The following is a 13,149-nucleotide window of genomic DNA, read 5'->3' as shown; positions in this document are numbered from 1 at the left end:
TAGTCATACTTCAGACGTTCCTGAGATGCATTTAGACATCACTCATGCCGTTCCAACATCCATGGCCAAAAAAATGAGAATTATCAGGCGTATGACAGCATCTGAGGTAAATATTTAGACGGAGGCAGATGGAATGGTTCAATGGCAGCCTTAAAGGAAAGTACAAACCTGCACCGAATATTTGCTGCATCCAGAAGTACTGTGAAGCACAACAGTCAGGTTAGTCGTGCATAGGAGTAAAAGAGGAATGACGTGCAGGAGAGACTGACCACATGCTCCTCTGTCCACGTGAAGATGTCCAGTGTGGGCAGCAGCTGCATGGACGCAAAAGACAAGGACAGTTAGAACAATAGGTGCACAGATACGCCTAACGCACAAGGAAATGTTATCAACATTGATTTTTTTTCACGTTTTCAGTCAAGCAACTGCTTTTATTGTGCTGTGCAATGAAGACGTCTGGCCTCTAATGGTCTCCATCAAACTCAAACGTCCATCTGCCTGATCTGTTTGAATGATAAATCGTTTATCGCTCATTAAGTGTAATCATGCAGAAATGGGAGAGGCCAAATAAAGACTCCATCATTGTGATCGGGAGAATGGCGTGTAATGACAGAAATAATGCCATGCGAGATTGGAGGAAAGACGACTAACCGAGGGAGTAATCTGCATTCAGTGGCTGCTTCAGATTAAGAGCTGAATGCCGTACATTTTAGCGCAGCCCGCCGCCTCGTAAAGCCACTCAGCTCCGCCGCCGCTTCCCGCCTCCTCCATGCTGCGCTTTGGAAGCGAACACAGTCGGGTTTGGTGCGCCACTTTTCAACAAATGGACCGCTAGATGCCGTTATGAAAAAGCCACCCATGACTCGCTGGCATGTGGAATCTGTGCAATTTGTTCTGTTGTTGTTTTTTTTAAATCACAGCTCTGCCCCCATGTGGACTCATCGCATGATGTGTAATCTGCTGTCTGTGCAATGCTGTGAATATGGCCAGATGTACAGTGTTTGCCCGACATTAAAACAGTATTTTTTTTAAAAGTCATAATATTATGAGAAACAAATCAAACTAAAGTGGTCATTTTAGGAAAACTAGGTTGGGGAAAAAGTTATATAATATAAATATATATAATATAAAAGTTATAATATTTTGGGAATAAAGTAATAATATTATGAGAAGAAATGTATGAAGATTATTTAAAAAGCAAGATGAAATACTTGGAAAATGAAAGAAAAATAACCGCAAAAATAGGGGAAAAAAGAGCAAAGAGCCAAGCTGATACTCGTAAAAGGCTTTTTCACTTACATGACAAAGCTGAGATGCAGTTTTTTCTTGAAATATACATAACTTGTTAACATATCAAATACAAAATATCAAAGTGGCAAAGTTGCATCCTTTCATTTGACACCATGTGGCCCATGTTTGGACGCCAATGATGTACGCAGGCAGAGGAAAAATTTTGGCGTGCATTTTCTACATAAACCGAAAAACACGCTGAGCAAGGTTCCGCTGTACCATTAAAATTCTGGACAGCTATCTTTGTAAGCGGTTTAAATTATACTAATACTTATTTTCCCCGCTCTTCCACAGGATAATATATGCTAATATGACCACGGTGGCCTAGCGGTTAGCATGTTGGCCACACAGTCAGGAGATCACGAAGATCTGGGTTTGGATCTCCACTTGGGCATTTCTGTGTGGAGTTTGCATGTTCTCCCCGTGCGTGTGTGGGTTTTCTCCGCGTACTCCGGTTTCCTCCCACATTCCAAAAGCATGCATGTTAGGTTAATTGGCGACTCTAAATTGTCCATAGGTACGAATGTGAGTGTGAAAGGTTGTTTGTCTATATGTGCCCTGCCATTGGCTGGCGACCAGTCCAGGGTGTACCCCACCTGTCGCCCGAAGTCAGCTGGGATAGGCTCCAGCATGCCCTCACGACCCTAATTAGAATACGCGGCATAGAAAAAGGATGGATGGATTAATGAGATCATGGTGCTCATTCCATCACACAGGCTCCCAAAGCAAAATGTCTTGAGGTGAACTTACAGTACAAAGAAGCAGCAAATCTGCTGTAGCATTGTAATGATTAATTTGGCAAATTATATCTGGTCTTATGATTAAGTACTTCATAGAAGGTCCACGGATCGCTAAGTAAGCGAGAGGCTGCCTTCAACAAGTGCACTCCACCACATTCAGAACAAATTGGCCAATCTTAATGTCAGCAAAATGTCACTTCATCATAAAAGCTTGGCCTTCTCAGAAAAACCAGCTCTTGTGGCTTTTTCTTCTCAGCATGATGCTCCATATCAAGCACTTCAGGCATACAAGAAACCACTTCCATAATGTCCATAGGGGGAGAACACAATGGAGACTTTGCTTTTCGGTGCTTCTATTTCCCAATGTACTCAAAAACAAACGTTCTTAAACACCAACCCTGTATTAGTACAGATCCCAGCGACTGACACCAGATTTCTAACTCACTGTCATCAGAGCCCCTCAAGCTTCTCCTCCCATGGAGGACATGTCCTCCATGTCTTTGCCAGGGGCAGCAGATGCCAGAACAACTTAACTCTTTCCATCACTCGTCAGTTAAGATCAATAGGAAACAACTGCCATTTTGCTAAAAGACGCCACCGTCTAATTTGCATAATTAGCCATGACACATGTGCATGTGTAATGGACGCTGTCGTAGAGGGGAATAACGTGTAAAAAAAAACATGAAAAGCAAAACTAATATGTTTAGACATACGAATGAACTTTCCTATGTCGCTTTTTTAATGTCACAAACAAGACTGAGCCGCCTATGAGTGCTTTTCGACGGGGGCGGGGCACACAGCTGACATGTCAGTCTCCAATAAGATCAGAAAAAAGTCACTAGATTTCGCTAGATTTGTTAGAACAGCTTGGAAGTCAACCGGTGTCGCGGAACAACTTTTGAGGTCAGTCTACCGCAGCAGAGATCAATGAAGTGACATAACAGGCTGTCATCAGACAGCAAAAAGCACTGCAACCACGATGTTGGTCATTTATTTGTCATTTCTTTCACCTTTCTGGTCTAAAATAACACTCCAGGAGTGGTAAGATTACGGGAAGCCGAGTTTGAAATCTCTTTTTCCTTGTGATTCCCATTCGGGTGATGTACAATAATCCCTCGATTATCCTGGTTAATTGGTTCCAGAAGTAGGATTCCCTTAATTGGAAGTATAATATTTAATAGAGCATAGAAAACCTGTTAACAGCCTTCTAAATACATTTTTTAACATTATTAAAGCCCTCTAGACATGAAATAACACCCCAATAGTCATCTTTAAATTCCTATTACACAGTATAATAAGAGAAAATAAGACACATAAGACATAAATAAGATATAATAAAGACTCACACTTGTTAATGGAAGAGTTCCTTATTGTTCCTTTTTTTACTGTACAGTACTTCCTGCGGTAGCGATTGTCTCATCAATGACTGACACCTAGTGACCGCTGTGGAATACTACATATCACCACGTCTTTGAATGCGTCTTCTAAATGCCATATATTTGTATTTTACTTAGTTTATTAATTTTTATGCTTAAAAATGCTTCATTTTGGAAAAAAAATGTAAAACTACATGTAAAAATGTAAAACTAGGCTGTTTTCAACCACAAACCAGCATGATTTATGAATTCATGTATTTTTGAAGAACTGTGATAGAATGAAATCAATATTTGAAGGGGGAAGTGGCAAAGCATTACTGTATAGTGACAATAGAGCAGAGGTAACCGAAGTGTGGCCCGTGGCACATTCTAAAAATAACATTAATAACATTACAAAAATCTGTAATTGTACAAGAATAAAGTCAATATATAAAGGAAAAAAAGTTAAAATATACCAAGAAAAAGTTGTCAATTTACAAGAATCATGTCATAATATTAGAAGGAAAAATTGTATCATTTTAGTAGCATAAAGCTGAAATATTAAAGAAAAAGTGTTTTTTTTAAAGTCATAATATTACGAGAAACAAACAAAATAAAGTTATAATATTGTGGGAATAAAGTCAAAATAAAATCATAATACTACAAGAAGAAAATTTACAAAGATTATGTGAGTAGAAAATACAAATACACTAGGTCCCCAACTTACGAACATCTGACATGCGAACTTTCGGAGATACGAACACAAGTCGACTGGTCTATTTTTTCATGTATTTTGCCTTTTAGTACTGTAACTCCATTATTTATACTGCTACATGCTTGACCAGTAGAGGGCACTGTGACACTGCTAATGGGACCAACAGGTACAGGAAGACGCTGGGGAGAGAAAGCTAAATGGAAAGCTACATTGTAGCTGTATGATACAACCAGGACAGAGCGTGTGATTAAAGTTTATGAAGAGTTAATAGGCCTGCTTAATTCTACACCAGCCACAGAACACTACCTCTTTTAGAAGAGCCTAACGACGACGACCATTTGTCCTTTTTTTCAATATCTCCTCCTCCAACTCCACCACAATGACGTATGCTCGACTACTCCTCTTCAAAGGTAAATAACATTTAGCATTACGTATTATTATATCACTTTTATTATTGTTTTTTTCATTAATTATCCTTGTTTAATATTACTACTGCATCCAAACTCATATTTACATACATACACATATACTGTATATTTATACACGTACATGTAGTACCTATATATTGGTAATATTACCTTTTCCCTACTTAAGAACAATTCGACTTAAGAACGCTCGTCTGGAACCAATTGTGTTCATTGGTTGGGGACTTAGTGTATTTGGAAAATGTAAAAAAACGGCAGTGAGGCTAAGGCCACTTGACACAACAGCTGTTAGCTCGCTGCAGGCTGAATGAGCAACCTACCGGGCTGCTGGATTGTTCGATGAGTTTACGCTCCCACATCTTCAGACGGCGCTCTCTCTCCTTCAGCTCCTGCTCTTTGCTGCTCAGGTCTCGCTCCAGCTTCTTCAGCCTGTCCAGGGTGGCTTCAATCTCACACCTGCAGCAAACACCAGCAAATATCATCCGACGTCGCAAATGCATGCATTTAGCACTGTGGCACAAAAAAAAACAACAAGTCATTTCCACTAAACGAGGTGCCAGGAAGAGGGTGCTGGTGGAATTTTACTTATGTTCCCTTTTGTTGCCTTATTTTTTGGAAATGTTTCCCCATTTTCCAAGGCAAAATTTGACAGGTATGGTAAAAAAACATTAACAGCTGTAGTTGTAGGCAACCTCCTGATGTAGTAGTATCATGAGTGGTCCAGCAGTTTTATCTACCTCTGCATGCGCTAGCTTTACCGTACCATTACACCCGTTACACCCCTAGTGAGTGGTGTTGCCGCTTCAAGGAAATGAAGGGGAACAGCACCCCCGAGAGGCTGATAGGGGGGAACACAGTCACACGTGCATGCAGTTTGTGGATAGAGAGGAAGGAAGTAGTTCAGCTATGACAAAACACCTCCTGTTGATTTGAGTTCAGACAATGCACAAATACCTCAAGAGTCTTGCTGTAAAAACACATTACAATAAGACTGGAAATATCTCTGCCCCACCCTGCTTTTTACATGGGACTCCAGGGACAATATCCTGTATGAGGCAGCACTCAACATGTACACAGACCCATTGCACGCTGCAAAAAATGCAAAAACCCCCGAGTAATGGATACGCTCATAAAAATGTCTTTTTGATAGACACCCTCCCCCTCGCTCGAAGTTGATGTTTTTTCTCCGATGTTGGATCAACATTTGCAATAAAAGTACGTGTTGTAATTACTAGATTAGATTCAGCTCCAGAACCCTCCACTTCTCTCTTCAGTTGCCATTGTTCACTCGCGACACAATCCAGGTTTCATCCTAAATATGCCTCACACACGTATTTAAACACACGCATTTAAAATATAAGATGTATAGATACCACTAATCAATGATAATGGAAGATGATATTGTCTCGTGACCGTTAACGTCGCAGGCAGGAGAAAAAAGGAGCACTCTGCTCACCAACTCAGTACAAGTAATCAATCTCGACTCATTGGAGTATTTTTTTTTAATTATCGTCATCTGAGCTATTTTTGAATGTTATCAGCTTTATCGCTATGATGTCATAATTCCTCGGAATTATTGGGGACCGCTAGAAATTAATTCATTTCAAAATTAACACCCAACCAAGTAAATACCTCTCGTGTATATTTTTTTTAAATATTTTTGTAAAGCAACAATTTAGGGTACCATAATTTCCGGTGTATAACACGCTACTTTACTCTTAAACTTTGACCCCTAAAGGTGCAGCTAAATTATGGCTAAGTACTAATCTCATGACCTCTCCTTTACTTCAGAACTACTTCTAATTGTTTAAATACTGTGCCACTCAAAATAATAGTCTGACTCACGGTGTCATCTTACAAAGAACAATAAACTCATCACACAGTAACTTAACACTCAAAAGGTGTACCTAAGAAATATACAAACATGTACCAATATGATCTCAAATTTGAAAAAAATATATATTTTAAAGTTTACCCATAATGCATTGCGCATTATGCCGGGGGCGCTGCACTGGTGTCAGCCTCTCTCTGGACTCCTCTGGCTCCCTCTGGTGGACAGAGGCAGCATTTCAGCGCCATCCATCCATCCATTTTCAATGCAATGTATGTATCCTCCAATGAAATTATCCAGTGGGAAAACGTTAAAATTGTTTCCTTTCATTTTAAACTTGTGTTGGTTGGTACTTGTTTGTATTTTTTTAGGTAGACCTTTTGAATGTCAAGTTGCTGTGTGATGAGTTTAGTGTTCTTTGTACGATGAAACCGTGAGGCAGACTGTTATATTGAGTCATACCTGCTGCAATTTCCAATGGGTTGACAAGCTCGTTGTCAGAGTTTGTTCATAGCTTATGATTGGATCTTGTAAAATAAAGTCTGTCTGGTCCTCACGGACTCGTGCTCGCCACAATATGCCATCTTATGACATGGACATGTGCGGTGCGGCTTATATAAGTACAAATCTGCTTAACTTCTGCAATAACTTTTGCATTTCACATTCAACAGTAACTTCTCTTGCCCCATATTTTATTTATAACAGCTCTTCTGGGCTCTCATCTTCACGTTTACTTGAATTGTTCCTTGGCATCTTAAGTGTAAACTTCCAAACTTTCAACAAACAATGTCTGAATGGAAAATAACAAAATAATAGCAGTAGAAAACACTGCCTGGTGGACCCAACTAGAACCACCTGTCGGACTTTGCACCCATGACCTGTCCCCAGCTTCAACACCGGCCTCACCTGTGCGGCGGACACGCTGGCGCCAGCACGCGTTGTGAAGAAAAAGAAACCACACGGCGCCATCCCCGCCGAGGGGCTGATGCGGAATAAAGTAGCAGCTGAGACTCAGGCTGTGCCGAACATCAACTGAACCTCCAGCTGCTCATACAGCCCAATTAAACACTTCTACTTGAAAAAGATGGTGATTATTTTTCGGGCCTTATGGTTAAAGAGAGGAAATATATCCAGATGGAGGATCCTTTCGAGGTTTTTATGCCTTTATGTCACCATCAGTCAAGTCATTAAAGATCTATATGAAGCGTCTCCACTCCTTATTTGTATTTCCCGACCCCCGTCAGCCACATTTCCACATCATTCTCTGCAAACAGTTGCACATTTCCTTTAGGCTGAGGGTGCATATTGACTTGTAAATACATTTAGTTGGCCTTAGAATGCCTCATTACTTTACCTCCATTCAGACTTGTTGTGGAGGAAAGAGTTGCACTGTTGAGGGAGTTGGCTGTCGTTCGACATGGACTCCAGCGTCGACAGGATCTGCTTGAACGTTGGCCTCCCCTGAATCGAACACAACAACTTTGGTGGCGTGCCGTGCGGACCCGTTGTTGGCCTCGATGGCAGTTGAAGGAGTTGTAGAACTCACTTTTGGATCGGTGCTCCAGCAGTCCCTCATCAGCTCTGCAAAGCTGGCAGGGCAGCCGCTGGGAATGGTTAACCTCTGAAACACACAAACAAACATTTAACATTATATCAGTAGATAGATACTTAATTCATTTATTATCTCTTTAATTCATTGTATTATTTTATCTGTCTATTTATTTATTTTAACTTATTACTATTTATTTATATGACATCATTTTAGTAGCATAAAATTAAAATACACATTTTTTTAAAGTCCTAATGTTATGAGAAACAAACAAAAAAAATAAAGTAATTTTGGAAAAATTAGTACGCAAAGAAGAGTTACAAGATAAAGATAAAGATACAACATAACAAGATCAAGTAAAAATATTATGGAAATAAAATTATATTATTACAAGAAGAAAATGTAAGAAGATTATGTAAGTCGAAAGTTGAAATATTGGAAAAATTTGAAAAAACAAGCAAAAATGGGGGAAAAAAAGAGCAAAGAGCGCTGTTGATACTAGTAATAGGCTTTTTCACCTGTATCACATAGCTGAGATGCAGTTCTTACTTACAAAATATCAAAGTGGTCCTTGCATTCTTTAATTTTTCACTATGTGGCCCTTAGTGGAAAAAGTTTGGACACCCCTGGTCCACACCCAAGTAGATAACAAGGAAAAATGGAAATGAATAGCAACCCACACTAGTCTTGACTCGTCCTTGGACATGTTTGCAGATAAGTATGCAATGAAAATACCTCTTCTTTCTCCACTACGAGCCAAGCCACTTGTAAGCCTTCCAGGCCTTTGAATGGTATCTCACGTGTCAGCATTTCCCACAGCACCTGTGACACAAGCAGCATTCAATGACTGACACACACATTACGCATATACCGTATGTACGGTGGAGATTTTCTCTTCATAATTCACACTGTACATATGGGATATAACTGGTCAAATGTAAAACATACATGTACCACTGTTAAAAAAAAGCCCACATTTTTTTTTACATGTTAACATCTTTATGCTTCACTAATAATGTTTTTTCCTCAAGCATTGAGATTTTGCATTTCGCCAATCCTTGAACGCGTCATAGTTGTTTCCTGAGACGCACAAGATTGTTTGACTCAGGAAGCACCAGCTTCCAGTCACGGATCATCTTCCATTATCATTGATTAGTGGTGAGTAGCTGTACATTTTATACTTTAAATGTGGCTAATAAGTGTGTGAGGCATATTTAGGGAGGGAAGCCGGATTGTGAAGCCAGTGAACAATGGTATTTGAAGAGATAAGATGAGGGGTCCTGGAGCTGAATCTAATCTAATACTTACAAACAGTCACTTTTATTGCAAATGTTGATGCAAATTCAGAGGACAGGGTCAAGCTAGCAGGAGGGTTTGGAGGGTGAGGAGCTAGCTGTGTATCAAAAATACACATTTTTATCACCGTATCCATTATTTGATGGAGAAACGCTACAAACATGCAATAAGGTATATATAAAGTATGCTTCAAGCTGCAACGATAATTTAACGGCTGACATATGCATATACAGTATAATTTTATTTTTAGTATTAAATATTTCTTTTTTTTATATGCATTTTTTTTTAAAGTGTAGATACAACGTCAAATACGTTCCTGCACAAATGTTGCAAAAGACGTGGTTAAAAACTGCTGCGTGTGCAAATCACTTCAAAAATCCAACATGCGTCAGACTCGTGATCCTGTGACTTCCCCAACTCACCACAGCGAAGGAGAAGGTGTCACAAGTCTCAGACACGGGCAGACTCTGGATGACCTCGGGCGCCATCCACGGAAAGGTGCCCACTAAAGACATGTGGGTGGTGTGGGTGAGAAACTTGGAGGCCCCAAAATCACAGATCTGAGAAGACAAACATGTGTTTGTATTCTCCCTCCCACATCCAACATCAGCAGTGCTTGTTGAAGAATGACTGTACTACTAAACAGGCCAAGTTAGTCACTGCCCCCTTGTGTCCATTCACTGTACATACATTCATGACAGCAGCACTCATGCACACTCCTCAGTGAGAAAGCATGGTTCCATATTTGGAGACAAAACCCCACCTACCTTGAGGACTTTGTCTGCCGTTATAACAACTGAAAGACAAATCATATTTGCTTTGTGTGAAAAGTGACAAAGCATTTACATCCAAAGACACAAACTCATGTATATACTGTACACTATACTGTCATCGATCGCCACATCGTGGTTCTAATTTCACGGCTTCCCTCTATCACGGTTTTTGAAACATACAATCATTAATAAATAAATCAGACTGTTCCATGCTTGAATACGGCCTATTATTAGAAAAAAACGGCTGAATGAAATAAAATACAAATACTGTACAAGGAATTAAGATAGAATAGTGAATGTAGTATTCTACATTGGTCACTAGGTGTTAGTAACTGTTTGGGGAGACAAGCACCAGGGCTGCACGGTAGTCTAGTGGTGAGCATGTTGGCCACACAGTCTGGAGATCTGAAAAATATGGGTTCTAACCACACATCTCTGTTTGCATGTTCTCTCAGTGCGGGCCGTCCAGGCTTCCTCAAACATTCCAAAAATCATGCATGTTAGGTTATGAACGTGAGCGTGAATGGTTGTTTGTCTGTATGTGCCCTGCCATCGACAGGCAACCAGTCCAGGGTGTTCCCTGCTTCTCGCTCAAAGTCAACAATAACATAATACAGTAATCCCTCGTTTACCGCGGTTAATTGGTTGCGGTAAGTGAATTTGTAACTATCCATGATAAACGAGGGATTACGGTACTGTGTATATTCACAAGAAGGCTATAATTTAAAAATGGTTCTAATTTTTTCAAAAAACAGTGCAGTTCTACGCAACTGCAAACTACAACCACCATAACAAACATATTAAAAATTACATTATACACTCTTAATACTGCTCTTATATTGGATCTATTGGGAACTAATGTTTTGGCCACTGGGTAGTAGTAGTTCAGGTTTTGTTACCATTCCTCGACTTCAGGTCTCTGTGGATCACTTTCACAGGGGCCTCCGCATGTAAATAGTGCATTCCTAAAGGGAAAACACAGGGCACAAACATAGGTTTAAAATATATATACATATAAATATATACAGTATATACAGTAGATCCCCACTTTTCCCGGGTCCTATTAAGTAATTGACGATAAAATTGATTGATAAAAATGTCTATTTTTGACACACGGCTTGCTCCTCACCCTCCTAACCCCTCTGCTAGCTTGACGTTCTCCTCCGACTTCGGATGAACATTTGCAATTGTCATTGTTCACTTGCGACACAATCCAAGTTGAATCCCTAAATGTGCCTCACACACCTTTTAAACACATTTGAAGTATAAAATGTATAGCTACTCACCACTAATCAATGATAATGACCACTAATCAATGATAATGGAAGATGATCGATAGAACAGATGGGAGTCACTGTGTAACCTTTCGCCTGGTCGTCAGGCTACTGTAGAGCTACAACCGGGGGGTCTATATGTGTACATTTTATGTACATTTTATATTTTACTATCAGGTATTTATAAATTATTATCTACATTATGGTGAATGAGATGTATTTTCTGCTGTAAAACTGAAAAAAACCCCAAATTTTTTGGACCAAAACTTTTGCTGAATCTGGTCTCACCTCTGGCTATCTCTTTGGCCCAAGTCATAATGTGGTCCATGTCCATTTCTTCACTGTCCGCACAGGAGAGGTAGTCGTACAGTGATCCATCGCTGGCGTATTCTAGCCAGTAAACACACATTTATACAGAGAAGAGCTTCAACAGAAATAAAACACACTCAAATGCTGCTTGATTTGACATGTGAGAATATTCAAACCTTATTAAGATAAATGAATATATTGTTGGTGTGCAAGATATTTCAAATACGAGCTGCATAGCTGGAGGGTTGTTTTATACAAAGTGTTACATAATCCTGTTATTCCGAATGATTCCTAATTACATCCTAGTTACATAATCCTTATTGGCTGAATGCGGGTAATATGCGAGGACGGTTGGCAACCTTGCAACAACACAAACAAAGCTAAGATGCAGATGTTATATTCCATATATATATTATTGAATATGTAGCAGATTATATATTATCTTAGCTATCCTGACCTACAGTGGAGTGAAAAAAGCCACCATCCTGAGTTATTTTTTTGTCACACTTCAGTGTGCCAGGTCATCAAACAAATATAAATATTTATGAAACTTTTTATTATTAAGGGAAAAAAATAGGAGAAAAAAATTCCAAACCTACATGGCCCTGTGTGAAAAAGTGATTGCCCCCTAAACCTAATAACTGGTTGGGCCACCCTTAGCAGCAACAACTGCAATCAAGCGTTTGTGATAACTTGCAATGAGTCTCTTACAGCGCTGTGGAGGAATTTTGGCCCACTCATCTTTGGAGAATTGTTGTCCTTCAGCCACATTGGAGGGTTTTCCAGCATAAGCGCCTTTTTTAAGGTCATGCCACAGCATCTCAATAGGATTCAGGTCAGGACTTTGGAGTGGCCAAGTCAAAGTCTTCATTTAGTTTTGCTTCAGCCATTCAGAGGTGGACTTGCTGGTGTGTTTTGGATCATTGTCCTGCTGCAGAACCCAAGTTGGTTTCAGCTTGAGGTCACCAACAGATGGCCGGACATTCTCCTTTAGGATTTTTTGGTAGACATCAGAATTCAAGGTTCCATTTATCACAGCAAGTCTTCCAGGTCCTGAAGCAGCAAAACAGCCCCAGACCATCACACTACCACCACCATATTTTACTGTTGGTATGATGTTCTTTTTCTGAAATGCGGCGTTACTTTTACGCCAGATGTAATGGGGCACACACCTTCCAAAAAGTTCAACTTCTGTCTCGTCAGACCACAGAGTATTTTTCCAAAGGTCTTGGGGATCATCAAGATGTTTTCTGGCAAAATTGAGACGAGCCTTAATGTTCTTTTTGTACAGCAGTGGTTTTGGTCTTGGAACTCTGCCATGCAGGCCCTTTTGCCCAGTGTCTTTCTTATGGTGGAGTCATGAACACTGACCTTAACTGAGGCAAGTGAGGCCTGCAGTTCTTTGGATGTTGTTGTGGGGTCTTTTGTGACCTCTTGGATGAGTCGTCGCTGCACTCTTTGGGTAATTTTGGTTGGCCGGCCACTCCTGGGAAGGTTCACCGCTGTTTCCAGCTTTTCGCCATTTGTGGATAATGGCTCTCACTGTGGTTCGCTGGAGTCCCAAAGCTTTCGAAATGGCTTTATAACCTTTT

The 13,149-nt window shown here is 40.0% G+C and overlaps 1 protein-coding gene across 3 annotated transcripts in view; it reads right to left on the bottom strand.

Annotated features, from left to right (window-relative positions):
- map3k20a (mitogen-activated protein kinase kinase kinase 20a) overlaps positions 1-13,149 on the bottom strand; it is a 41,293-nt gene that overhangs the window by 16,436 nt on the left and 11,708 nt on the right. For all 3 annotated transcript variants that reach the window (XM_054787773.1, XM_054787772.1, XM_054787774.1), the window contains 10 exons: positions 11,537-11,638; positions 10,874-10,939; positions 9,969-9,997; positions 9,624-9,761; positions 8,641-8,727; positions 7,903-7,977; positions 7,711-7,817; positions 4,846-4,981; positions 270-314; positions 169-199 (listed from right to left, as the gene is read on the bottom strand). In XM_054787773.1, the coding sequence (XP_054643748.1) occupies positions 169-199; positions 270-314; positions 4,846-4,981; positions 7,711-7,817; positions 7,903-7,977; positions 8,641-8,727; positions 9,624-9,761; positions 9,969-9,997; positions 10,874-10,939; positions 11,537-11,638 (816 nt within the window). The remainder of the gene's footprint in view (positions 1-168; positions 200-269; positions 315-4,845; positions 4,982-7,710; positions 7,818-7,902; positions 7,978-8,640; positions 8,728-9,623; positions 9,762-9,968; positions 9,998-10,873; positions 10,940-11,536; positions 11,639-13,149) is intronic.

The sequence above is a fragment of the Dunckerocampus dactyliophorus genome, chromosome 9 (assembly GCF_027744805.1).
Source record: "Dunckerocampus dactyliophorus isolate RoL2022-P2 chromosome 9, RoL_Ddac_1.1, whole genome shotgun sequence".
NCBI classification, from domain to species: Eukaryota; Metazoa; Chordata; class Actinopteri; order Syngnathiformes; family Syngnathidae; genus Dunckerocampus; species Dunckerocampus dactyliophorus.
The sequence above is the reverse complement of the archived record's forward strand: the minus strand, read 5'-3'. Positions and strand labels throughout refer to the sequence as shown.